Below are 27,193 nucleotides of genomic sequence, written 5' to 3'. Positions count from 1 at the left end.
AAGTGATCCCTATGGTAATGGACTTGAGTTAGAGATGTAAGTATGAATTCACGTTTAGTTCAGTATAAATACAGGTAGGTTGCCTATATAAATATTTCTAGATATGTGTATGTACCTGGTTAATATACATATATTTTATTCCTCTGCCAACTGAGAGGTCTTAGAAGGAACTATACTCCATTAGAAATGAATGCTCCCAATGCCCAGATCTTAGTTTCTAGTACCATTCTCCAATAAAAGGGAAAAAAGGGCTCTTTGGAAGAAATAGCTGATTCTAGGACTGGGGCAGGAAATATATAAGATGATCCTAGAGAACCTTGTAAGGTCTGAAAATAAAGAAACACACATACACAATGATGTGAGTATGTCCAAAAAGAAGTCAACTAAAAGAGCTCCAAAGGACCAAAGTTGTAACAATTTGAGCAATGTAATAAGTAAAGTGATGTTGAATATAAACTGAAGCATAAAAGAGATATCCATGAGTCCACACTGATATAGATAAATGACTAAATAAGTAGATAAATGTGGGAAAATAGATACATGTCCCATGCAGAAGACTTTCAAATAATTTAAGTATGTACACTGCCTTCGAAGAGGTGAGGACATAACTCCTAACTCAAGTATAGACTACAGATAGTAACTTCCTTCCAAAGAGCAGAGTATGGAAAGCAGAGTAAATGAGTAAGATTATAGTGGAAAAATGTGACCAACACTACCAGGTGATGAATGTCAACATCAATAGTGCTGTCATGTTGACAATATGATACATTGTAATTTTATCTCTGCAGTCTTCCAAGAATATGTAATTCAAGTCTAATCATATGAAAAAAATGAAACAAACTGCAATGGAAGGACACTCAAAAAATAAGTGCTCCTTAAAATTGTCAAAATTATCAAAAACAAGGAAAGTCAAAGACAGCGACAGCTAAAAGGAGGCTAAGAAGACACAACTAAATGTGATGTGCTATCCTAAATGGTATTCTGAAACATAACAAGCACATTAGATAAAAATTAAGGGGATCTGAATAAAATATAGACTTTGGTTAATAATAATATAGGAATATTAGTTCGTTAATTGTAACAAGCATACCATAATAATGTTGGATGCTAATAATAGGGGAAACTGAAGGTCCACTATATGAGATTTCTTTTTATTATCTTTTTTATTTGTTCTGTAAATGTAAAAGTATTCTAAAGTAAAATATTTATTTCAAAAAAGAGACACTGCCCTTGATTCTGAAAAGCTCATATTTTTGTGAAAATAGAGGAGTTGCAACAAGTAGTTATAATGCAATGTGGTAGGTGCTGCAAAAGGGATTCTAGAAATGCTCTGAAGGCGTAAAGAACTACACACTGCAGAACAGAGGTAACATTCTAGCTATGGCTGGAAGAAAGAGTAAGAATCTGTGACAACATGGAAGAAAAAGCATTCCACAGGGAGCACACCACCAGTAAGGATCCAGAGGGAGGAGGACAGGTAAAATAGTGTGGCTCAGGCTTAGAGAAGAGGGTAGAGGCTACAGAGGATGCTGAAACATCTTACATTTAATTTTTTTTTTTAATTTTCAAAGTGCCCCAAAAGTGTCAAGCAGGCTTATCATTTCTTTCACTGTGATCTGTTTTCCTGAGCCACTGTTTCAGTTAGGTAGACTCATATACCTTTGGAGTTCCTATCATGGCTCAGCAGAAACAAGTCTGACTAGCATTCATGAGGATGCAGGTTCAACCCCTGGCCTTGCTCAGTGGGTTAAGGATCTAGTGTTGCTGTGAGCTGTGGTGTAGGACGGCAGCTACAGCTGCAATTCAACCCCTAACCTGGGAACCTCCATATGTCACGGGTGTGGCCTATAAAAAAAAGAGTAGACACATACACTTTTAATAAAGGAAGGATCTCCAATAAAAGCTTAGAATATGGCCTGCATAATGCCACTTTATCCAGAAATTTCCCTTTCTTCTCACATGTAAGGTTCTTTTTGTTTTATTTTAAAGGAACATCCTAACACACTTCAAAATATTTATTATCAGCTAAGGCAGACCCACTAAAACCAAACGATAGCGTGCTTTGCATATGATTTACATTAAGTATAATATGATTATGATATACGGAAAACCAAGATACAAAACAGTGATTAGTTATCAGTCAGAGAAATGCTCACCTTTGTTGCTTTAGTAGGAGTTTAACTTGGTTTCTAAGAATTGCTCCTTAATTTGGCCACAGGCAAAGTAAAGTAGCTATAGTATAACATTATTAAAAGCAATGCTTTGCTTAAATATATCTTGTCCGTATACTTCCTATTACAACCTAAAGCACATTTTAATAATACTGTTTTTAACTCTAGGGTATGTGGTGTTATGATTCAACCAAAATTTCATATATAATAAAATTTTGCTTTATACTTTATTTATTCAAATTAATGTCATAGGTAGAGTTACTTAAGTTAGAAGTATTGATAATAATTAGTTGAATGAAAACTTCCATTAAAACTCTCACTAACTTCCTTTTGGATATCAAGGAATAATTATTCCTCCTTTTCACATAAAGAAAATGCAATATTTTTGGAGTATAAAAATGTAATAGCCCTGGGTAGCATTTAGGAGAAAACAATTCTATTATTGATTATACAAAATAGCTTCATTTATTATCATTTTACCATTTGGAACCCAGTTTCCAGTTTCAAGGAGTTTTAATTCTTGCTAGACAGTGTTTTAGTATCCAAGTATTTCTAGAAAGGGGAAAGATGTGCTTTACCAAAGATTAGTTCTATACTATAAAGAATAAAGGTTAGAAGTTCATTCCATTTTCTTTTCAGAATATTTTTGCATTTTAAATGCCTTTGTTTTGATACCTACTCCTTGAAAAGCAATTACTGTACAGATTAAGAGCAAAATAATAAAAATAAATAATAAAAATTCAATATTTATTGTAAAGAAAACCTAGATATAGAAATTATGTTTTTAACTGTTCCTTTAAACAGGGAGATAAATAATAAAAGTGTTATTTTTAATTTTCTGTAAAAATACCTATTATGTACAATAAAACTGAGAGCCAAACTACTGTAAATCATACATGTGTACAGTATAGGTACATAATACATGACTGAATGTATGTTTACTATTTAAGTGTATCGTATTGCTACTGTCAGTTATTTATTGGGTCTAACACATGTCAAAGGCATTAAAAAAGAGTACATTTTTTAACTAATTTTTTTCCATAAGAATAATTACTATCCATCAGATGAATTTCATGAAACCAGATTTAGTTTTTAATTAAAAATATATCATTATTTCAAGATTTCAAGATGATTCTTTTAAGATGAAAGTAAGTACCATAAGACATCTTTCATATACAGGAAAACTGTCTTAAGTGAATCAGAGAACAACTGGAAATCCCTTTAAAGCATCTGCAATCTGTTTCATATACCTATAATACATATCTTCATAAATATATCTATTTCATAAAAACATTGTACAAAGAAAGTCACTGAGATGACTCTCTCTCAATAAGATGGGAATAATGTCTTTAACTGCCTAAAACATTGATCTTGACGTCCCCCCATTTTTTCCTCTTGGAATCAGTCTTAGAGAAGTACACAATAACGTAAAACAGTGCATGAATACAATATTTAACACAACATCAAAATGACACAAATGATGCACACTTGGGTATAATCCTATTTTTTTGCCAACTGATTTCATACATATTAGTTTACCTTATTCAATTCTTGCAAAAACCCATGAAATAAATAAGGCAAACATTATCATCGCCATCTTTTCCATGAGGAAATAGATATTCTGAAGGGTGTGATTCAAATAAGGTCATGTGACTACTGAGCTGTATGCTGCTAGTCAGGGTTCTGAAACTCGTTCTCATGCCTTTCTACCTTAGCAAATAGATGTGGAAATGAGTCTATGCAATGAATCTTACATAATTATTCAATTATTGCACCTGAAATTTTGTTATCATCAAGTTCATGAGAACATATACATCAAATTCATAGATTGATAAATGAATTTTTAAAAAGTAATTTTTCTAATTTGGAGAAAGACAGGAATTCAGAGGTAGATTTCACATAATCCATTTCAACACTCTATAAAATGTTTCCACAAATGATACCACTATAAAACATAAGCATACTTTTCTGAAATTATAAACTCATTATTTCAAGTACTTTCAAAAGCCAACATTTCTATAATCCCTTAAGCATATTTTCTTTAACCTTTCAAACGCATTTGAGGGCAACATGATTTGAAAGAAAGTAGGAATAAATTTCACCTATAGGAATCCACTTAGCATTTGGTTAAGTATTTCTTTCCTTGCAAAGATTTGAAAAAATCAATTTGCAGCACAAAAACTAAACTTAAAATGGTAGTTTCATTACTTGCAAATGAAAAATTGAAGACTCTGCTTACCTGTAACAGTTAGTTCAGTAGTTCTTCTCACAACAAAGCCTCCATATTTTAGTTCACACGTATAATTTCCAATGTCGTCTTCTCTGACTTCTCTTATAAGCAGGGTATCTCTTTTGAGCACAATACTTGGCCTCCATGTTTTTGTCCTACATTCCTATATGAAGAACATAAAATTTTTGTAGTATATATAGTAATGTAAAAATAAAGTACTTAAGGAGTTCCCTCGTGGCTCAGTGGAAACATCTGGCTAGTATCCATGAGGATGCAGGTTCCATTCCTGGCCTCACTCAGTGGGTTGGGAATCCTGTGTTGCCATGAGCTGTGGTGTAGGTCACAGAAGTGGCTCATATCCCGCATTGCCAGGGTTGTGGCATAGGCATGCAGCTGCAACTGTGATTCGACCCCCTAGCCTGGGAACCTCCACATGCTGTGGGTGCGGCCCTAAAAAGAAAAAAATGGTACTTAAAATAACTAAGCTAAAAGCTTCTAAAGATATATTTTAAAAAGGCTAAAGTGTTTGGAATTCCTGCTAAAGATTTTCAAACCCTCTTCCCATCTCTCAGAAATTAGGTACCTCAATTTGAAGGAAGTACTTTTAGCAAGAGTCACCTCACTAACATCTAAGCTTAGTGTCTGTAAATCAGTCATGTACTGATTTATTAGATATAAAAAGGGGCATTTATTAAGATTACTCTTGACATCATTTTTAGAAGCAAATATTCTACATTTGTTGATTATGAAATTAATCACCTTGATATTGATAACACAAAAAAAATTTCAGTGGAAATTAGAACAACTAATTCTATAGAGGAAAATGCTTTAATGCAGTATTTTAAATATTCTAATTTTATATTTAGAATTAATTTGGAGTTCCCATCGTGGCTCAGTGGTTAACCAACCGACTAGTATCCATGAGGATGTAGGTTTGATCCCTGGCCTCCCTCAGTAGGTTAAAGATCAGGCCTTGCCATGAACTGTGGTGTAGGTCGCAGATGCAGCTCAGATCTGACATTGCTGTGGCTGTGGTATAGGCTGATGGCTACAGCTCCGATTGGAACCCTGTCCTGGGTACCTCCATATGCCGCAGGTGTGGCCCTAAAAAGACAAGAAGCAAAAAAAAAAAGAAAAAAAGAATTAATTCAATCTCTTCATAACATATATATTCTACAATCCATGAAAGAAATGGCCATTATTTATATGCAAGGTCTTTATAGCCCCATAATACCAGTTTCCATTGTTTACAGGTCTAGCAAATTATGGTCTCTGTTTTAAGCTTTGGATTGTAATAACATTAGCTCAAGAGATTTCTGTTTTTGCCAAACAGAAGTCCATTTCCTCTAGCCAGATTCAGTATCACTGGGATGAAGGTAAAATAGCTTTAAACCTTTTAACACTATTTAGAAGTAATGTTATTTTTTAAAATTTATTGCCAAATCAAATTTATGCAGAGCATTATTTTTATTATGTGTCCTAATGCCTGTGTATAATTGGGAGACCAAAATTATACATTAAATATCCTCATATTAGTTATATAAACTGTCATAGTTGCATAAATTGTACACTGAATATATACATATGTTTCCTAAACAATGGAAAAACAATATGAATTTTTACAAGACTTTTAAATTCCACATATACTGCATCTCCACCCATCAATACATTAGTTATGGCTTTTAACAGCTTAAGGTCACAATGACTAGGGTGATGGTGGAAACATGACTAAAGGGACAATATGAGGCCAGTCATTTAAAAAACTAAGTGTTTCTGGGTGTGTGTGTGTGTGTGTGATGCACACACACATGTAGTTTCTAATATTTCAGCAAATTTCGAGATACTATTTGCATAATTTTATAAAATAAGTCCATGGCCATTAAGATCAACTTACTAGCATCAACAAAGAAGCTGCATATCTAGAAGCTGAATATACACATATGAATACTAGAAAAATATTTGTACTTGAAGACATTGGGTCAAACTCCCCTAACACCTTCCCTCTTTGAGGAAATCATCAGGGTTTGCTTAGAATCTGCCTGTGGAAAGCAGGCAAACCACAGAGAATCAAGGTGAAAATCACTCATATAATTTTAAAAAGTAAAAAAATAAAACATCTACAGAGGAACAGAAAGAGTGGGACTAATACTTAAGGGCTATTTAACATTGTCTAAGATAGAAATACGAGGGAGTTCCCGAAGCTTTGAATACTCCATTGTTTATGATCCAAAATCAAAATTAAGTCATTCAGAGAAGGGTGTTGCTAATTTGCAGAAAATCATTTAAAATTGTTAAAGATTTATTTCCTGTTTCATTTCTATCTAACAAGTTTTAAATTCATTAGCTATCAATCCTGAAGGCTCATATTCTGTATACTGACATTTGTGGATCTAGTTACTGAAAGATCCAGCTTACTAAATTCCTATTTCCAGTTGGACAAAGCAAAGAATCTTTAAACCAGGGATAAAATATTCCATTCAAATATTCATAGCATCTATATTGTATTTTCTTCAGTATGTTCACTAACAAAAATATCTTTTATGACATAAACAAGTTGAAGAATACATTTAAATCTTGAAATTCAGTGAAAGTCAATGATATTACAGAAGAATAATGTTTGATTATTCTGTTTAAGCCTAAAGTTTTTGTTATTGAAAAAAACAGTTAATTTAACAGTATTTTATAATAATTTTTCATCAGATTTTTAAAAATATGTATGCTTTTATACAAAAAGAATTAGAATATGCACAAAGATGCTTTTTTTTTTCTTTTCTTTTTCTTTTTCTTTTTTTTTCTTTTTGGGCATACGGAGGTTCCCAAGCTAGGGGTTGAATGGGAGCTGTAGCTATGTAGCCACTGGCCTCCGCCACAGCCACAGAAACGCCAGATCTGAGCCATGTTTGCAACCTACACCACAGCTCACAGCAACACCGGATCGTTTATCTACTTAGCGAGGCCAGGGATCAAACCTGTGTCCTCATAGATGCTAGACAGACTCATTTCTACTGAGCCACGATGGGAACTCCTGATATGCGGGGAGCTGAGAAAATGCAGGGACTCAAAAAAGGACCTTGCCTGATGGCAGAAAAACCTGAAGGCAGGTTCTTAACCAAGAAAGGGAGCTCACCTGAACAGTACAAGCTGAAGGTGGGCTTTTGGTCAGGAAAAAAGCTCACCTGAACGGTGCATGCCAAAGCTGGGCCTCTGGTCAGGATGAAAGCCTTCCTGCATGGTATAAGCCGAGGGCAGGCCTCAGGTACACAGCTCTCACTTTGATGTTGATGGGGAAGAATTAAGGCTTTCCTGGGAAAGCAATTTCCATGTTTGCACTGAAGAACATGGATTGTTTCTCAGGTGACCTAGTCTTTCCTGCTGTTTCATTTGTTATTCAGTTTTTCTCAGTCTTTCCTGATTATTTACTTATTATTCTTATTTCCCATTCTTATTGTCCTGTGGTGATTTGTGACTTAACAAAATTACAACAATAGTATAATAAGAATTTCATCCTGAAGGACTTTCCCCTATTTTAATCCAACTTAGTTAAAACATAGTGTTTATCTATTAATTATACAGTAAATTTTAGAGTTAGGATTTTAATGAGGTTCATAGAAGTTAGACACATATTATTCTTGACCAAAAGACACCTAGCTATGAGTTACAGAAGCTTTTAAGTGATATCTAGTTAAGTTGGTTTATATTTTCTTACACTGTCTCCCTGCCATAACGCTTTAAAGATAAGCACCAGTCTAAAAACAAGATTTGTGAATACCAAATTCTTGTGTCTATGAACTCTTCAAATTGTAAGGACTGGCTGGCCATGGGATCATTTGTACTGTCTCCTCCTTTCCATGATGCATTGTACCTAATTGCCCTTAAATTGTACTCACTAAGTTTAGTTAAGATAGAGATCTTTAAACATGATGTATTGTACCTAATTGCCCCTAAATTGTGCCCACTAAGTTTAAAGATCTTAAAACATGATGTATGGCTGCCATACCATGTAATAGTTAACCAATGTACTTTTAACACTGTGATGTAATCTGTAGCAAAAAGCTGTCTATATAATCAAACACTTATGCCAATAAAATTTGAGCAGTCCAGTGCCCTGAAAGAAGGGACAAAGAGGCTGTCTCCGTGATTGTACATTCGCCGACACCGCATCCCTCTCCGGTCGGGAAAAAACGTACGCTCCCTGGCCACCGGAGCTGGCCTCTGGCGCTGATACTTTTATTAAACAGAGTATTTCAATAAAACTGGTGTACCATTTTATCACTGAAGCAAGTCAATCCTTTCTATCCTTGTTTGGGGTTATTTTGGACTACTGATATGAAGGGCTTTGAAATGAATGCTTAACATATTTTAGTTAGTGATATTTCAACCCAGATTATAATAAACTTAAAAGGATTATCAGCATAAACGAGGTATAAGCATTAACACAACATCTTACTACAGTGGACTGACCATACAAACATTGACTAGGATTTATCAAAGTCACTGGTTTAAAAACTTATAACAAACAGCACAACTTGCTGTGGTATCTTAGGAAGGCAAAAATGAATTATATAGCACCCATTTAATTATCTTATCCAACTTGCCCTAGAATGAGATACTCATTAATCTATTTATAAGCAATAAAATCATTCATAGTCCATACCTTATACCATAGGATTTCAGGTTCTCTGGTTGGTAGTAAAAAATCTTCTATGTCACGGCATGAAATTTCCTTGCTTTTGCTAAGTTCAGCTTTATCAAAGTACTTCATCTTAGAATTGTAGCAGAGTCCAGTGTCATTTTCACCCACTGTCAGTGAGATGGATACTTTCATACAGTAAGTGGAGTTTCTGTAATGAAAGAGAATAAATATGGAGGCCTGGTGTGAAAAAAAAAAAAAAGGAACTGTTGCCAAGGCAGTGTATTTACTTGTGAGAGGGAGAGAGGGATTAAAAACTCCATTGATTAGTGTAGGGCATCATGGCTTATTCCACAGGGCTCTATCTTGTCATCCAGCTAAACGATGCTTGGTTCTGTTAAACCATTTGAATATTTTTCATATGCTGAGGAAAAAGGTTTATAGCATATACAGGCTTGGTTTGAAAACATTTAATAAAAATTTTTCTATCTAGAAAAATAAAAATAAAGGAATATTTAGATCAAGAGAGAAGTCCAGCTTAGGTATAACTCTGCTAAAACTGGTAAATTCAATGGAGAAGTAGAAAAAAATCTAACTGATCCAGTAAGACTAATGGCAGGACAGGAATAAGGCTGCTCAATTCATACAATGCTTACTGGATGTCTTGATAAGCAGAAAGGTTTTTAATGAGTCTGGGCAGAAACAGTCTTGAATAAAAGTATTGCTAAGGAACTATCTTTACAGATTCATATGCATTTGGACTGGATCTGCAGTCCAGGTTGTGAGACAGGAGAAACATGATAATGTGTTGTATAAGGACAACCCCATTCTGAGAGACAAATTCTACAGAATCATTTCATTAAATCAGCATCTCATTTTACTCCTTGTTGTTCCTAAATCTTGTTTATAATGGAATACATGAGAGTAGAAATCATGTTCAGAGGTCTCCTTGAAAAAGTGGAACCAAAGGAAGTTTTCTTACAAATTACACGATTTCTATTTGCTAATTTAGTCTCAGGACATTCAATGAACACTGGTAATGTGTCAGGCATCATGCTATACAATGAGAATAAAGAGAAGAATAAAACATCAGATTTAAGGTTTTCTAGAGAACTCTTTTGGTGAGTGCTCCACTCGATGACTTACAAATGGCCGTGGCCGTCAAAGTCCTGGACTTGAGTTTTACTGCTATTATTACAGCTTGGGGCAACTTATTTAGTACCTCTGAAACTCTCATGTGGTGTGCAGAGACAATACTTATTCAAGTATTAAATGTGGTAATAAATCAAAATATATTTGGCTTGTCCTAAGTGCTCAGTGATATTGGTTCCTCTTTGCTTTGCACTGGTACACATGGACCACAACCCCCAAGCCCTCCTTATTCAGCCAAGATGCTTTGATGTTTAAATAACAACTTGATTTAGATTCTTGCTTTTTCAAAATGCTAATATGACATGATGAGAATGCACAGAAAATAGCTAGATTAGTTGTGGTATAATAAAAAATATATCTGGACTTTCTTCTAGGTTACTGTAACAGATCTCCTAAAACCATTATAATTTCTTGAGTGATATTCCTGACTATTATTCATAAGGAGTCCCCTTTGATCACACCTGAGTTTATGCTAATGAGCTGACTTAGGGTAGAGCTCCTAGATAGCCTCAGAATGGAGCTGGTCACCAGAAAGACCAAGAGATAGGAGAGTTAGAATTTTCACCCCCACCCAGTAACCTTCCAGGAAGGGGGCAGGCACTGGAGATTGAGCTCTATAAAAACTCTTAAACCAAAAGACTGGATGAGATTTAGCACTGGTGAACACACGTAAGTGCTAGGACAGTGGCAGGCCTGGAGAGGGCATGAGAGCAAAGTGTTTCTTCCCCCATGCGTAGCCTTAAACTCCTCCTCCATCTGGCTCTCATTCATGTCCTTTGAAATATCCTTTGTAAAAAAAATAAGCAGTGGTAATAAACTGGTTTCCTGAGTTCTCTGACCCATTCTAGCAAGTTATATAACCTGAGGACAGCATTCTGGAAACCTCTGATTTACAGCCTGTCAGTCAGAAGCATAGGTGATAATGTGGGCTTGCAATTGGCATGTGAATTATATTTGTGCTGGGTGCTGGGGAAGTCACTATGGGTTGAGTCCTTAACCTATGGAATCTGATGCTAACTCCAGGTAGAGAGTGTCACAACCAAATTGAATTGCAGGACATCCATCTGGTTGAAGAATTGCTTGGTGTAGGAAAAACGCCACACATCTAGTGTAAGAAGTAATGAGAGTAGAGGAGAAAAACAGTTTCCCATTGCTTATTAGTTATTCAGTTTTATACTGAATAACAAAGAAAATTCTTACAAAATTAGAATTTAGAACTAATGAATACAGATTTTCTCTAGCTTCATATAATATGTAGTTGATAAATATATCAAAATACTTAACCATGAAACAGTCAATTAGTACCTGAAAAAAATCTTGAGAGAATGTGCACAGAGATTTTGCTAGAATGACAAGATATATTCCCTGACTCCAGTCCCTCACAATCTAGAAGTAATACACAAGTAAATAGCTGAAATTCAATGTGATAAGCAGTAAAAGGGGCATGCACTACTTCAGTAGTGGCGAAGAAAGAAACAGGAAGACTTCATATTTGTGATACCTGTTTATCTTAAAGTATGAGTAAGAATTTAACGATTTTAAGAAAGGCTATTTAAGAGAATAGCAGGCACAAAGGCTTGAAGACATGGAACAACTTGGCATGCTTGAGGAATTGCAAATAATTTGCTGTGGCTGGATTATAAAGTGGTTATAAAGGGAGATCAGGAACTGAGACTGGAGAGGTGTACAGGAGCCAGACTGAAAGTCATGTAAAGCCACTGTAAAGACTCTGGATTTTATGCTGGGAAATGATGACATTTGGATTTTTGAAAGATTTTTATGATTGTGGTGAGAAAAATGGACTGAATTGGATTGGAAAAAAGGACTAAGTACAATGAGACAAATTAGGAAGCAACTGCATTCATTCAAGGAAAAAAATGGCAACTCTAACAAAGGCAATGCTCACTGAGATAACATACAGGATCAATGTGACAGTGAAGGAGCGAAGGAAAGAAAGAGGCATACAAGATGATAAAGAATTTTTCTCAGATGAGTATATGAAAAGTAGAGCCAATCTTTCAGCATGGAAAATACTGAAAAAGAAACAGCTGTGAGAGAAAAAAAAAGTGTATTAAATTTTAGCCTGAGTTTCACACCCAGGAGAAAAAAAAATCCTCTTTGGGTCTGCCAGCAATACTGCTCATGCATTATTTATTAATTTTACTCCAGTACAGACTAGAGCATGCTCTTCCCAGTTTCATTTTAAGATATTTTTTCAGAAAAAAATAATGAAGTTATTAACTATCTCAGGATATATTCAAATATGTCAATAATCAGTTTTAGAAAAATACTGATATTTTTACATGTGAGAATTCTTAAAGAACAGACTTTTCTAAAAAGTAAATCAGTGAATTCTAATTTTGAACCTTTCACACTAATCTTTTACATTCAAGAGTCTTAGGTTTTCTTTCTCTCAAACTTATACTGTTGCCCTTTCTTCCATACCTCCTTATATCAAATAGAAGGCCTTTTTTATATAGGCAGTTGGGTTAAGAGTAAGATCTCTAAAGCCCAATTGCAGCGGTTCAGATTCCAGCTCAATCACTCATTACGTTTGAAATTAGGGAAAGTTACTTGACTCCTTACTCTTCCATTTCCTCATTTGTACAAGCAGAAAATAATACTAAAAACTTAGTAGGTCACTGTGGGAATCCAGAATGTTAAAACACAATGTTAGTCTTTTAGTGAGCACTTGGTAAGAATGAGAGTTTTTTAATTTTTTATCAGTACTGCATCCCTTTTTCCTACTTCCTTTATCTTTCCATTTTGCAGTAGGGCTAAAACAGTGTTTGTTTAGAAGGTAGGTTAGTGAGACATGTCACCATGACGATGCCTTCTGTTCTTCAGTGTTTAATTACTGTGAAGCTTAAGAAACCAGATAGGTCCTAATATTCGTCATCTGGGATACATGATTGGGTTGGACAAAAAAGAGGAAAGTTCATGAAAGATATGACTGCTCACCTCAGCCACTCCCTCTGGCTCTACTATAAATCCAAATGACCCTTAATTTTCAGAGCATGGATCCAGATAAGCACACTTAGATGTTCTTATTTTCCTGTCTTTTATTCCCCAGCTTCATGAGGTGACTGCTGATTTACTGCTGTCTTGTAATATATGGAATTCCAGACTCCCCAGGATAGCACTATTTTCAAATTACTTTGGATGTTTTAATGCTTGTTTACTATTTCTGTTCATCAGGAGGTGATTTTTTTAAAAGCTAAAAATAAAGCAGCATCCAAAGAATGCTATAGTCCTATTCACTGAGAAGAACTAACAGGAAGACAGCAACTTGTGACACATTAATAAACATATGATCCCACTGAGGGGAATTACACACTCTCAAAGTAAAGAGTCCCATCCACCATCATTAAAATTGCAGCATGACTGCTATGGTATTGTGGCTCTCTGCAGCCAGGGAAATACAGTGGATGTGGTCCGTGGGGTAAGAATGCTCCTCCAGGATTTACAGTAAAATCATCACTATATATCTACTCAGCTTCTATTGTTTTAACAGATGAGCTGCAATCTAGGCACAGAGTTATATTGTGACCACTGGTTCCAAAGTTTATAAAATGGCGACAGAGATACAGAATATACATTATGTGGGGAAAATAGTTGTTCATAATTGAGAGTCAATACTCATCTTTTCTCATGAAAAAATAATGTTAATTTGTTTAAAACCTAGTTTTATCTATTAAGGGTGGCCCTGCAGTATACACAAAGTACACAAAATGTACTTCATAAACAACTCAGACAGAGCTACTTCTTTCAACCTCCTAAGGTTACGGAAAAGAGACCCAAAGCCTAAAGAAGTCAATGATTTGTCTATATTCTATTAATTGGTAGCAGAAATGGGATTAGAACTCACATATCCTAACTTCTAATTAATTGGTCTCTTCTATACACTACTGAAGATAAGCAGTGCTGGGTGAGCACACATAAAGTACACATCCAAGTTACCTACCCTTAGTTTCTCACTTTGTGTTATTTTATACTTCTAGAATAGATGCCTACTGGAGAAAGGCAGAATATGCTCTAACTTGGATTTCTTTGAAAATTTATGACCTTAAACTCTCAAAAATCTAATAAGGAATAAAGGGGAGAAAACAGCAGGGATTATAGAAATATCATGGTTTCTATAGTTCTTTCTACTACACACTTCTACATATATATACATACTTGTAAAAGGACTGGCTTCTGAAAGGACTGATTTAAGGTCCTGTCTTATAAGGGAGAAATAAATATAACCTTAAATCCAGTGCAAATACTTGAGACTAACAAATATTTTAGGATATCATCAAGAAGTAAATCTATGACACAAAACATGAAATTACAATATTTCTATTAAGTACAGTCTCTGAAAGTCAGTACAGTGTACTGAAGTTCTGCACATGTCCCTTAGTGGTGTGCTACTTTGCTAGAGATTCTCATACTGGGGGAAGTGAGTCAGAAAGAGAAAGGCAAATACCACATGATATCACATATGTGGAATGTAAAATATGACACAAATGAACCTGTATACAAAAGAGAAACAGACTCAAAGACGTAGAGAACATAGTTGTGGTTTCCGGGGGCGGGGGTGTGCAAGTAAAATGGACTGGGAGGCTGGGGTTAATAGATGCAAACTATTACATTTAGAATGGATAAGCAATGAGATCCTACTGTACGGCAAAGAGAACTATATTCAATCTCTTGGGATAAAACATGGTAGAATATAGTATGCTAAAAAGAATGTATATGTATGTGCATGTACATATATATATCTATATACATATATATGATTGGGTCACTATGCTGTACAGAAGAAATTGGCACAACACTGTAAATCAACTATACTTTAAAAATTTTTTTAAATGCTGAAATAAGATATCTCAAAATATTAGTAGTGGTTAACTTTAGATTGTGGCTATATGAGTGGTTTTGAGTATATATTTTATGCATTTATGTAATTTCCATTTTTTACAATAATAATGTATAATTTTATAACAATAAGAAAATTAATAATGCTATTATTCAAAGATAAAAAAGGAATAGAGAAATATTCTGAATTGGTATGCATGGTAACTACCAAAGATTTTAAATTTTATTTTCTTTTTTTCTTTTTCTTTTTTTTTATTTTCCTACTGTATAGCAAGGGGGTCAGGTTATCCTTACATGTATACATTACAATTACATTTTTCCCCCAGCCTTTCTTCTGTTGCAACATGAGTATCTAGACAAAGTTCTCAATGCTATTCAGCAGGATCTCCTTGTAAATCTATTCTAAGTTGTGCAAAGATTTTAAATTTTATCTTGTAAAGGATGACAATGTACAAATACAGATCAAGGTGTGGAAATGTGGATAGTGCAGGCAGGAGTTAAGAAGGAAAAATACATGTGGAAAGAGAAATTTTGTATAACACCTGATTAGCTGATAATAATAAAAGCCATGTTATGTCATATCTGAGGGTAGCACAGTTTCAATAATTCTGTAATCACACCCCCTATACATAATAATGCATAGTATCCAGTGCCTCTCTTCCCTCTAACAGAATTACCAGTAACAGAACTGTTAAATATTTCCTCTAATGGTGGCATCACTAAATACCTGACCTGTATATTATGTTAATTTTCAAGTCACTAGGAGAAATAACATTTCCATGTTTGGAAATCTCGTCCCACTGTATAAAGTGCTGAGAAAGACATGGATTTGATCCCCATTTCTTAAGGATTAACTTGTTCTAGGCTTCTAAGTTTTATATGGTTTACTTTAACATTCATTGGTTCTTTTTCAAGTAAAAATCTTTCATACATAATTATTTCTGTAAAAATAAAGGCATAGAGTATTTTTGAAGAATCACAAATGTTTGGGCACTAAAAAGCAGCACAGAGAGATTGAAGATCTGAAGGGTCAGTTACTATAGAATGAGCAGAACGCAACTGTTTAGAAGGTGGCTCCTTAGCCATAAATCGACTGTATTGTTTAATTCTGTATTGTGAAAATCAAACGTTGGGAATCAAAATTTCAGGATTAGATTGTGGAGGGAACATTTTATAGTTTGTTAGGTCTTCAATAAACTTTGATGGTTTATTTCTAATCTTAAAAGCTTCCATTTTTTTCTATCTGTACTTTTTTTCTATCAGTCTTTATGGTGATGCTTGAAGCTATGCGTGTGGCTCCTCTGCTATATCTTACCTTTCTCACACATGCTATGCTTATAGCAGCTGACACTAAATGTGAAATTTGTTTGGATTAGTTTTTCTTTTCAGGAGAGCTCTGGAGGACCTATTGATTTAACTGTGGTTGCAGTCAGCCTTCGTAAAGAGATTAGAGTAAAAACATCCAGCAATTGATAAGACCTAAAAATGCCAGTTTATTGCTTGAATTTTTTTAATTTAACTAGTAAATGAAACTTCATCTACAATATTCTGCTAACTATAAATTCAAAATATTTATCTCCTTTTTTTGATGGAAGGTAAAATACTTTTATCATTCTATTTTTTTTTCATCTAGTATTCCTGGAATATTAGACTTGAGGAGGCCTTGGTTTGTGAAACTCTGGTCTAGTATTTCTCAGCCTAAGTTATTCTTAAGCTCTAGAACTTTCAAATTTCACCACTGTAGACCCAAAGGTTTCCTTTCAGACCTCTTCTTAAAGGAGAGGAAAGAGGGAGAGGAATTAAAAAAAAATTTTTTTTAAGTCACTGAAGGAAACTGAGGCTCAGGATACGGACTAAAGTTCATAAATTTCAAATCTCTTCAAGGAAGCTATGTCTGAACTTCTCTATCACTATTCACCTTATCTCTGTCTATTTTCTTCATAACAATTTGTAATTACCTAATTTTACTTATTTTGCTGTCTCTTCTGTTAATATGTATTCTTCCCATAATAGGTAAAATAAGGGATTTAGTTGTATGCTGTCTGAATTCTTAAAAGCATATTTTTAAACTAAGGTAAAATTCACACAAAATAAAATTAACCATTAGCCATTTGAAAGTGTATAGTTAAGTGTCATTTAGTACCTACATAATGTTGTACAGTCATCACCTCTATCTGTTCTAAGATATTTTCATCATTCCAAAAGGAAACCCATACCCATTAGCCATCACTCCCCATTTCAACATCCCCTCAGCCCCTGACAAATATTAATATACTTTCTGTAGTTGTGGATTTGCTTATTCAGAATATTTCATTCAAAACCAACCACATAATATGTGGACCTGTTTGTCTGGTTTCTTTCACTTAGCATAATGTGTTCAAAGTTCATTCACGTTGTGGTATGTATCTGTATTTCATTCCTTTTTTTTTGGTTGAATTATAGCCAACTGTATGGATATATCATATTTAGTTTACTGGTACATAAGCTGAAGGACATTTTGGTTTGTTTCCACATTTAAGCAACCTAAATGTCCACCAACAGAGGACTGGATAAAGAACATGTGTATTTGAGTGTCTTCTTTCAACACTTTTGGTTATATACCTCGGAGTGGAAATGTTGAGTCAAATGGTTATTCTACACTTAACTTTTAAATGAATCAGGCACCTTTCAAAAAAATCTCTTAAGCTTTTTCTTCCTTCCTTTCTGAATGCTCCAGTTTCTCCTGACATATGGAGAATTATCCATTACAGGAATTCATTCAGTGATGGCCAACTGAGAATAAGAACTTAAGAAATCTAATGTTTTCCCTGAGTGTCACGTAATAGGCACTCTCAATAAACATTTGCTGAATGAATGAATGAACTATTACTTAATAGCTACAAAGTTCTGATTTAAATTTCTTTTGTGCTTAATCCCTCTAAAAAACCCTCACCTACACCCCACCTTACTACCTTTTACCTCCTCTCCTTGTATGCTTATTTGACATAGCACACACTTCTTGACAGTGGATGTGGCAAGCAAATGTCTCTTGCAGGCACAGCCAAGATTACAACACAGTTATAAAGATTTTCTGGCAATAACTAGATACCTGCAGTCACCTGATTATATGCTCCCACCCTGCATTACAACAGATCTTATTCTTAGCATAGTTGACCTTCTTGCTTTGAAAGATAAGGAAAAGGGAGGATAAACGTGTGGGCCACAATGGGTCAGCTGCAAATCACTTTTTTTTTCTCTCCAAGTATCAGAGAGACAGTTCTTTCCAAACTGATTGTACTAGTTCTTGTATTATTAAATCTTGCTCCTGGACTGTTGTAGAAAAGTGATGACCTAGAATTGAGACATGTGGCTAATCCTGTACCTCACCCCTCATTTTACAATGAATATTCCAGGGAAAATTCCACAAGAGTAAAACAAAATCCATACTGATCTTTAAAGAAGAATGAGAACTACTAGAGTCTACAAAAATTTTACCCATTTACAAATAGATTTTTTTCAGAGTTAGATTAACTTTTTAAAATTTAAAAACATACTTTTCCCCCTACTGCATGTAAACCAATTCTGGACATCATTAGCAAACAACCGCTATAATTAGTGATTTTCTACTAATATTTATCTGAATATTTTTTTATTCAGTTTTACTTTGCCGGTCAAAATTTCCTGATACTTTACTTTTCTTGATTTCAAAATTAAAAAAGTGATAAGTAAAATTAACTGCGAAGATGATAAATAACCTTAATTATAACAGGGATTTATATCATATACTTAACTACATGAAGAAGACAAAAATTGAATCTATTTCATGAAATCAACAGAGATATATATTTCCAGATTCTGGAGATGGGTGTAATTTTGAAGACACAATGTTTACCAAAATTCATAATCACAGTTTCATGTAAAGAGTGATCTCTTTGAACTTGGCATATTTAGAAAATGGCCCAATTTCTGCAGACACAAAGACAGAACAGTGTATCTCTATCTGGGAAAATGGTTTCTTACTCAAGAAAGGTTTGGGGGAAATGGAGATGTAACCTAGAAATGCTCCCTGAAGAAGAGATTGTAGCCACCTCCCTAAATTTACATGTTCCTAACACCAGCTTAGTGCTCTAATTTGAAGGTAATGTGTGAGAGCCAGCTTGCTTTTCCATCCCTTTTTCATGTTATATTTTTTAAGTCTTTTAACCTCCTTTTCTTTTGTTATAATTTGAGGTAGTTTCATTCTATGTAAATTCAGCATATTAAAGTTCTCATAGGAAAGGCATGCCATTTCATAAAAACAAAACAAAACCATTAAGCCCAGCAGGGGACACTCAAGATAATATAGGAATGACTATATTAAATATCATTTATTAGAACAGTGAATTAAATATCACTTATTGAACATTTAAAATTCATTCAGTAAGTCACTACATATTTATTTACCAAAGACTATGTGCTTGGCCCAGCTGGGGATAAAGTAGTGAATAAACAAAGTATTTGGTTTTATGGAACTTATATTGTACTGAGAGGAAATAGCCGGGGAAAGAATATTGTGCAAAAAGCTTTATACAATACTACTTCATACCCATTAGGATAGCTATTATTAAAAAAAAAAAAGGAAAAGTTTTGGTGAGGATATGGTGAGGATGGAATCTCTGTTTAATGCTGGTGGGTATGTAAAATTGTATAGCTGCTGTGGAAAACCAGTTTGGCAGTTCCTCGAAAAGTTAAACATAGAACTACTGGATTGCCCAGCAATTCCACTCCTAGGTATATATCTAAAAGAATTAAAAGCAAAAAATAAACAGATACTTGTACAACAATGCCCATAGCAACATTACTCAAAATAGCCAAAAAGTGTAAATAAGGCATTTGTCCACCAAAAGATAAGGGAATGAAAAAAACATGGTATATACATACAATAGAAGAGTATTTGGAATTTTAAAGGAATGAAATTCTGATATATGTTACAACATAGATAAAGCTTGAAAACATTATGTGGACACCAACATCAAATGCTATCACTTAACATGTGGAATCTAAAAAAAGGACAGAATGAACTTCTTTGTAGATCAGATACTGACTCACGGACTTTGATAAACTTATGGTTTCCAAATGAGACAAGTTGGAGGGTGAGGGGATGCACCGAGGGTTTGGGATGGAAATGCTATAAAATTTGGGTTGTGATGATCATTGTACAACTATAAATGTAATAAAATTCATTGAGGAATAACAAAAAAGTCAATAAAGTGAAAATATATAAAATAAAAAAGAAAACATTATGTGAAGTGAAATAAGACAAGGCACAAAAGGACAAACATGCATGAGTCCATTTTTATAATGTACCCAAAATGGGGAAATTCCTAGAGATAAAATTAGAATAGAAATTACCCTCAGGTGAGGGAGAGGAAGGAATGAGGGAATATTTATTAATGAGTACAGAGTTTCTGTTTGGCATGATGAAAAATATCTGGAAATGGATAGTGGTGATGATTGCAACACTGTCAATGTAATTAATGTCACCAAACTGCACAATTAAAAATGATTAAAGTGGTAAATTTTATGTTATATATATTTTACTGCAATAAAAAATTAAATTTTATACTTTATACGGCATGATATTATGATATGCGAATTATTTCTCAATAAAGCTATTATTTTTAAAAATCATAATGTGCATTATATCATTTAATATCCCTCAATATAATCTCATTTAATTCTCTCACTTTAAATGCCAACTCTACAATTTGTCTCTTATATTTGTTTCTCAAGGCCTGACCTCTCTCTGAACTCTAGATTTTGTATATGCAGTTTCCTATTTATCATACTTAATTGAAATCTTAAAAATTACTTTAGATATAATACAACCCACAAATAAATTTTTACTTTTACCCTCAAATCTACTCTTATACGAGGCTCCTCTATCTCACTAATAGCTACATCATTCACCTAGCTGCTCAAGCAAAACATGTGTAAGTCCTTTGAAACATTAGTTTTATTTCAGTGGAACCAGTGTGATGCCAGTGAGGTAATACCAAAAACTCATAATTAAGGCAAATAATATCTCAATGCAATATTTAATAAAATCAAGTTAATACAAAAAAATGAAAACAATAAAGGCTTATAATTTCTTAGTTTACCACTCTATCGTATATTTATCCTATCAATTATCACTAATTGATAAATTTCTGATTTATTGCTTTATATAGGTATATATTTTCTCTTCTATACAGTGTAAGGGCCAAGAGAAAGTGGGTCTTATCTGCCTTGTTTACCACTTTATCTCATAAAAAAGACCTCTATTTCCCAGGCTCTCCTGCCAACTGACTTCCAGGTTGGATTTTTCCAAGAAAAGATCTGTTATTTCAGCTTCTCAGACTGGTAATACCACTTCCTTCCTCTCTTTTCCCCACCAGACATAGGGTGGATTGCTAACCCTTGGATTGCCTATGTCCTGCTATTTCAGCCCTTCTAACATATTTATAAGCCATTCCATATTAAATTTCACTTCCTGAACCACTTATAATGAATCTGCTTTAGCTGACAAGATCCTGGCCAATATGGTAGTTAGGAAACAGATATATGAGTGTTTAATCTACATTATACATAAATTTGTAAAAGTCTCCCAGAAGGTTAAAAATAGATGTAAACAATTTATATTTATATATTTGTAAATATTACATATAATTCTCTTTAAACACGGCACATTTAATAAATTAAGGTACTTTTGCATTTTCCTATTTATGTTGAAAGCCTTTGTATATTTAAAACATAGTGGGGTTGGGAAGAAAAGAATTAAACTGTGAGTTAAGTGAAAGGCAGAATTAGATGTTTTTGAGAAGAGACTTTTATTCTATATGATTTATACACATTTAACAGCCAGTTTCTTTTCAATACATTTAATGCAATTTTACTACCAATTCCAGTCAGAAGTAACATTTAGATTTTTCTGATAAGAAAAAAGAACCATTAGTCTGAATCACCTACAATTCACTAGAAGAACAAATGGTTTTAGTACCAGAAATCTAATAACTTTATACTTAGTAAAAATAAGTCATTTTAGAGAAAAGAAAATGGGCTAATAATTAGTATTTCTTTATAAACATAGTTAGAATGTGACAATTGTACTATGGATTCTTGTCAACAAAGAATGGAGGAATAAAATACTTTACACTTAGGTTGGCAAAATATAATGCTGTGGAGTGGTATTAGAGATATAATTAAAAGTGTTAAAAACAAAACATGAGTGGGTTGTATCTTGATAAAAATGTGATAAAGAATGCAAGGAGAAGGGAACATTTGCAAGGGCAGAAGAATACACTAACAAGTTCTGTGATCATGGATAAGTAACTTCTCTTTCCTGAACTTCAGTTAACATCCTGATATAAAAATGAGTTGTAATGGATGAACTGTTACATAATATGTTTTACTGCTGTTAGCATTATCTGCTCTGGTGGTTTAACCCCTTAGATTGTCAAACTCACTATATTACTTGAATATGTGTACTTATGACTGATGTTGTTCCACATACTCTTCATTATTCACAATATTTCACCACTGGCTAAATATGGAATTTATATCAAGGTCACCACTTTTTAAAGGCTTAATCTCATTTTCAACAACACCTCATAAAAGAGATAAATCTCATAGCTCATTATGTTTAACCTCCTTATCCTACTGCAAATATAGCCCTCTTCCAATTCTGTTCTCCAAATTCAACTTTTCGTTTCTATAGAAAGGCTTCAATATGAATAGAACACCCCCTTCTGGGAGTACAGTCTCATACATTTAGAAATTCAGTTAATCTTGTCTCGTATTACTGCCAGAAAGAGCTGCAGTTGAGGTGAAGTTACCACTAGATGCAGTAGTAGGGAGGGAAATAAATAAACAAACAAACAAAACACCATGGATGGAGGGTTGTTGTTAACTATGCTCTCTTTTTGTAGTTTTAGATAAGTTGTAGATGAATAAATGTTTTCAGATGTCAACATAGAACAGACATTTTGAAATTCAGTAATTTCACAAGCATGGGTCATATGAAAAACACTTATCCCTAGTATGGGGCGGGGGAGCAGAATAATTACACAGGAAACTTTGTAACAGTCAGCTGTCAAAATACTTTCCTGGTAATACTTTAAGATTATGTCTCATGTTCTCACATGAAACAACTGTTACAATTTGTACTGAAGATGACTCTTCTATATACATGATTTCCAGTTACAAAATATTCTTCTGCTGTAAAAGTCTAGTATGATAACAGCAAAAAAAAAAAAAAAAAAAAGAGGTGGAGAGAACTCTTGTGGAATGGAGATATTCAATCATATTACATTTAGTTTCACCAAGACACAGGATTTTCCCAAATTATTTTTCACAAACACAATGAAGAATATCATATGATTAACTAGACATCTTTTCCTTGAGGGCTTTCGCTACAATTTATGCACTAGCACTGTAATCATTCCCACTCACAAAATCTTTCTTTTCACTATTAAATATAATGGTAATTGGCCACCTTGGAGGTTAATTTACAAAAGTCATTACATTTCTTCTGGCTTCTGATTTACTTCACTAATATGGATTTATTTGGGATCCAAATTGTATGAAGTATTGCTGCATAATTTGACTTTGCAGTTACTGATGTCTTTACCATTTATTATGTCTATAATGTATAAAGCATATAACATGAATAAGTCATTAATTTGAATTGTGGCTTTGGGTATCTTGGTTTCTCATTTGTCAAATTAAAGTCTACATGAAGGCTTATATCCTTTCACAAAATTCTAAAATAACATTACTGATAATACTATTATGCTTGTTATATTTACCTGTTTGTGCCTTATGGAGAGATTTTACACAGAAGTATTCTATGTTCACGTGCATGTGAGTATTCTCTATATCTTTCTATGACTTACCTCTTTCCTTTAACTAGTAAAAATCTCTCAGTAGTATGTACTGAGGAGGTACCACTGAAAGTGAGGTGCTCTCACTTTCTCAACACAGGACATCCCTTTCTCTATTATGGTCTGAGTTTCCTCAGCAATATTTAACAGAAAATGTTCTTAGGATTACTGATACCCTAGCTTTCAACCATTATCTGGCTTGAGTATAACTGATACTTATTTTTATTTATATCCATTCATCTGGAGTTTTTATTTGTGGGTATTTTTTTTTTTTAGTTTTCCTTTTGTGCCTTGATTCACTCCCTCATTTCCTCTTAAATAATAGAATTTCCCTAGGTTTTTGTCCTTGTTATTAATTTCCTCTTGAGCACTTTTATTTTACCAAGCGATATTCAGAATGAAATATTCCTGTCCATACTGTAGGACCAAAGTTTTGTGCTAGTAGTGTACAAAGTGATATAGCAAATGTACTTTTTTAGAAAAGGGAAAATTAAGTAAAAATGTTAATAAATGCATGTCAATTGTGAAAAATTCATACCCATGAGCCCTAGCCACCCCAATATCAATCCTTGGTGCAAACCCTATTACTAATTTCTTCGTTATCCATAGGAATTGGAGCAGTTAACACCCTGAAAAACAATGTTTCTGAGTGCCTATTTCCTCATACCATTAACTAACATGGTAAACTATGAAGTGTTTTCATCTTTGGCAATCTAACAGGTAAAAATGTAATCTTTCATTTTATCTTAACCTGTAATTCTATTATTTCTGAGGTTGAGTATATTTTTACATACTTATATAGCATTTGCATTGCTTATTTTGTGAACTGTTATCTTGATTTGTTTTTCCTCTTGGGGTAAGGATATTATTTTTATTAATTTGTAGGAGATGCTTGAGGCCAAACTCTGAGAAGGTAAATACTAAGAAATGATTTGAGATCAGGTATATTACAGCACTGGTAACTGGGAAATCAAAAGAAAGGGGAAGATAGAGTGCATAGTACCAGGCGTGGTCACCCCTTCTTAGGAAAAGTGAGTTGCCTCCATGAAGAAACATGTCCTTTGAAGATTTAGTGGTGAAGGGAGAAAAGGAACTGACTGAAGATAAAGAGCTCTAATGAATGGAGATTGTGACAAAGAACTAGAAGAAATTAGACTTGTGAAAAAATGTACAATTTGTAAAAATACCAAACACAACCACACATTAACAATAATAAAATCTACATATCATAATGGCAGTCAAAGTACGTGACTCTGAAATATGAAATCAAGTTAAGCCTTGCAATCTCTCTGCCTTACACATGTCAATGTGTCTTGTATTGCTGGGTTGGGGGGTGGGGAGCTAAAAAAATGAGAATCAGTTCAGTAGATAAAACCATTGCAAAACACATCTGCACACATACACACTACACTTGAAAAACGCAGAGGAAAAATTTAACTTTACAATCTAACAGGTATTTCATACTTAAGCAATTGCAGAATTGGAAGAACATTATGAATGATAATATTTTAAAAAAACCTTCTAAGGCAAAAGAACAACAACATGAAGATACGAAACAGGGGCTAACCAAACACAAAAAATAGGCAATAAATAAGGATTAAATTACAAAGCAACTGTAGTAAGCATAATTTGGAATATGGCTAGTGAAAGATGATCCACTCTAAATCTCGGAATAGGAGTTCCTGTTGTGGTTCAGTGGGTTAAGAATCTGACATAGTCTCTGAATATGTGGGTTCGATCTCTGGTCTCATTCACTTGGTTAAGAATCCAGCATTGCCCAAAGCTGCTGCATAAGTCACAGATGTGGCTTGGATCCAGTGGTGCTATGGCTGTGGCATAGGCCTGCAGCTGCAGTTCAAATTCAACCCCTAGCCTGGGAACTTCCATATGCCACAGGTGTGGCCGATAAAAAAAAAATCTCAGAACATGTGAAAATAATGAGTTACTAGTCCTGGTATTATGGTACATTGTGGTACCATGAGTTACAATAAGGACTATTATCTTGGATTATTCACATGGGTCCTTAAAAGTGTAGAGCTTTCTCAAGTTGGTAGCAGAAGAAGTTAGAGACATGTGAAGCATAAAAAGGATTCAACATGCCTATACTGGCTTGAAAACGGAGGAAGACACTTGCCAAAGAATCTGAGCAACGTTTAGAAGCTAAGTATGGCCCCTGAATGTCAATGAAAACAAAAAAATGGGAACTTTAAAATTATAAAGACAAGAATCTGAATTTACTCAACCACTTGAATGAACTGGCAAGTGTATTCTTCCCCAAATTCTCCAGTTAAGAACATAGCCCCAGATAATCTTGATATTTGCCCTATGAGACCTTAAGTTGAGCATGCTCTGTGTTCTGACTTGCAGAACTAGGGGGAAAAAAAAAAAAACAGGTGTTGTTTTAAGCAACCAAGTTTCTGGTAATTTGTTATGGCAGCAATACAAAACTAAAGGATTTCCCTAGGAATAAATGGTATAACCACAATTAGCACAGGGTCATAAAGGGAGTTCCCTGATGGCCTAGCAGTTAAGTATCTGCCATTGTAACTGCAGTGGCGTGAGTCTGATTGCTGGTCCAGAACACCCACATGCTGTGAGTGTGGAAGAAGAAGGAGAAGAAGAAGAAGAGAAATAAAAGATCTCTCTTAATGAAAATGGTATTCCCTCTTCAAATAACAATTCTAACTAGAAAAATGGGGATTTCTAAAGTCATATAATGTTTATACAGGCATATTTGGAGATATTGTGGGTTCAGTTCCAGACCACCACAATAAAGTGAATATTGCAAGTAAGTCAAACAAATTTAAAACAAAAACAAAAACATAGGATGATAAAGGATAGAATAGAAAAGAGATAATAAAATAAAGTAATACAAAACGCTTTAGAAAGTACATGAGAGAAAAGGCTGGAAGAGATTATCCAACATACGTATTAACGAAATCCATGAAGGAAAACAAAAAAAAAAAATCAAACAAACAGAGGAAAGATTTTAAGACACTAATTCAATAAAACTTTGCTAAACAACATATGAAGGCACAAAACAAGCCTCAGCTAACTTAATATAGAAATTATTTCAATGAGATTCTGCTGTATAGCCTAAGGAACCACATCTGATCACCTGTGATGGAATATAATGGAGAATAATGTGAAAAAATGAAGGTGTATATATGTATAACTTGGTTAATTTGCTGTACAGCAGAAATTAACAGAACATTGTAAATCGACTATAATAAAAAAAATTAAAAGATAAATTATTTCAAGCCTCTTTTCT

At 34.0% G+C, this 27,193-nt stretch overlaps 1 protein-coding gene across 1 annotated transcript in view; it reads right to left on the bottom strand.

Annotated features, from left to right (window-relative positions):
- IL1RAPL1 (interleukin 1 receptor accessory protein like 1) overlaps positions 1-27,193 on the bottom strand; it is a 1,415,748-nt gene that overhangs the window by 587,108 nt on the left and 801,447 nt on the right. The window contains exons 4-5 of the mRNA XM_047765736.1: positions 9,056-9,242; positions 4,411-4,564 (exon numbers count right to left, since the gene is read on the bottom strand). Coding sequence (XP_047621692.1) covers positions 4,411-4,564; positions 9,056-9,242 — 341 coding nt within the window. The remainder of the gene's footprint in view (positions 1-4,410; positions 4,565-9,055; positions 9,243-27,193) is intronic.

The sequence above is a fragment of the Phacochoerus africanus genome, chromosome X (genome assembly GCF_016906955.1).
Source record: "Phacochoerus africanus isolate WHEZ1 chromosome X, ROS_Pafr_v1, whole genome shotgun sequence".
Lineage (NCBI taxonomy): Eukaryota > Metazoa > Chordata > Mammalia > Artiodactyla > Suidae > Phacochoerus > Phacochoerus africanus.
Note: the sequence above shows the minus strand (reverse complement) of the source record. Positions and strands in the feature narration are given on the sequence as shown.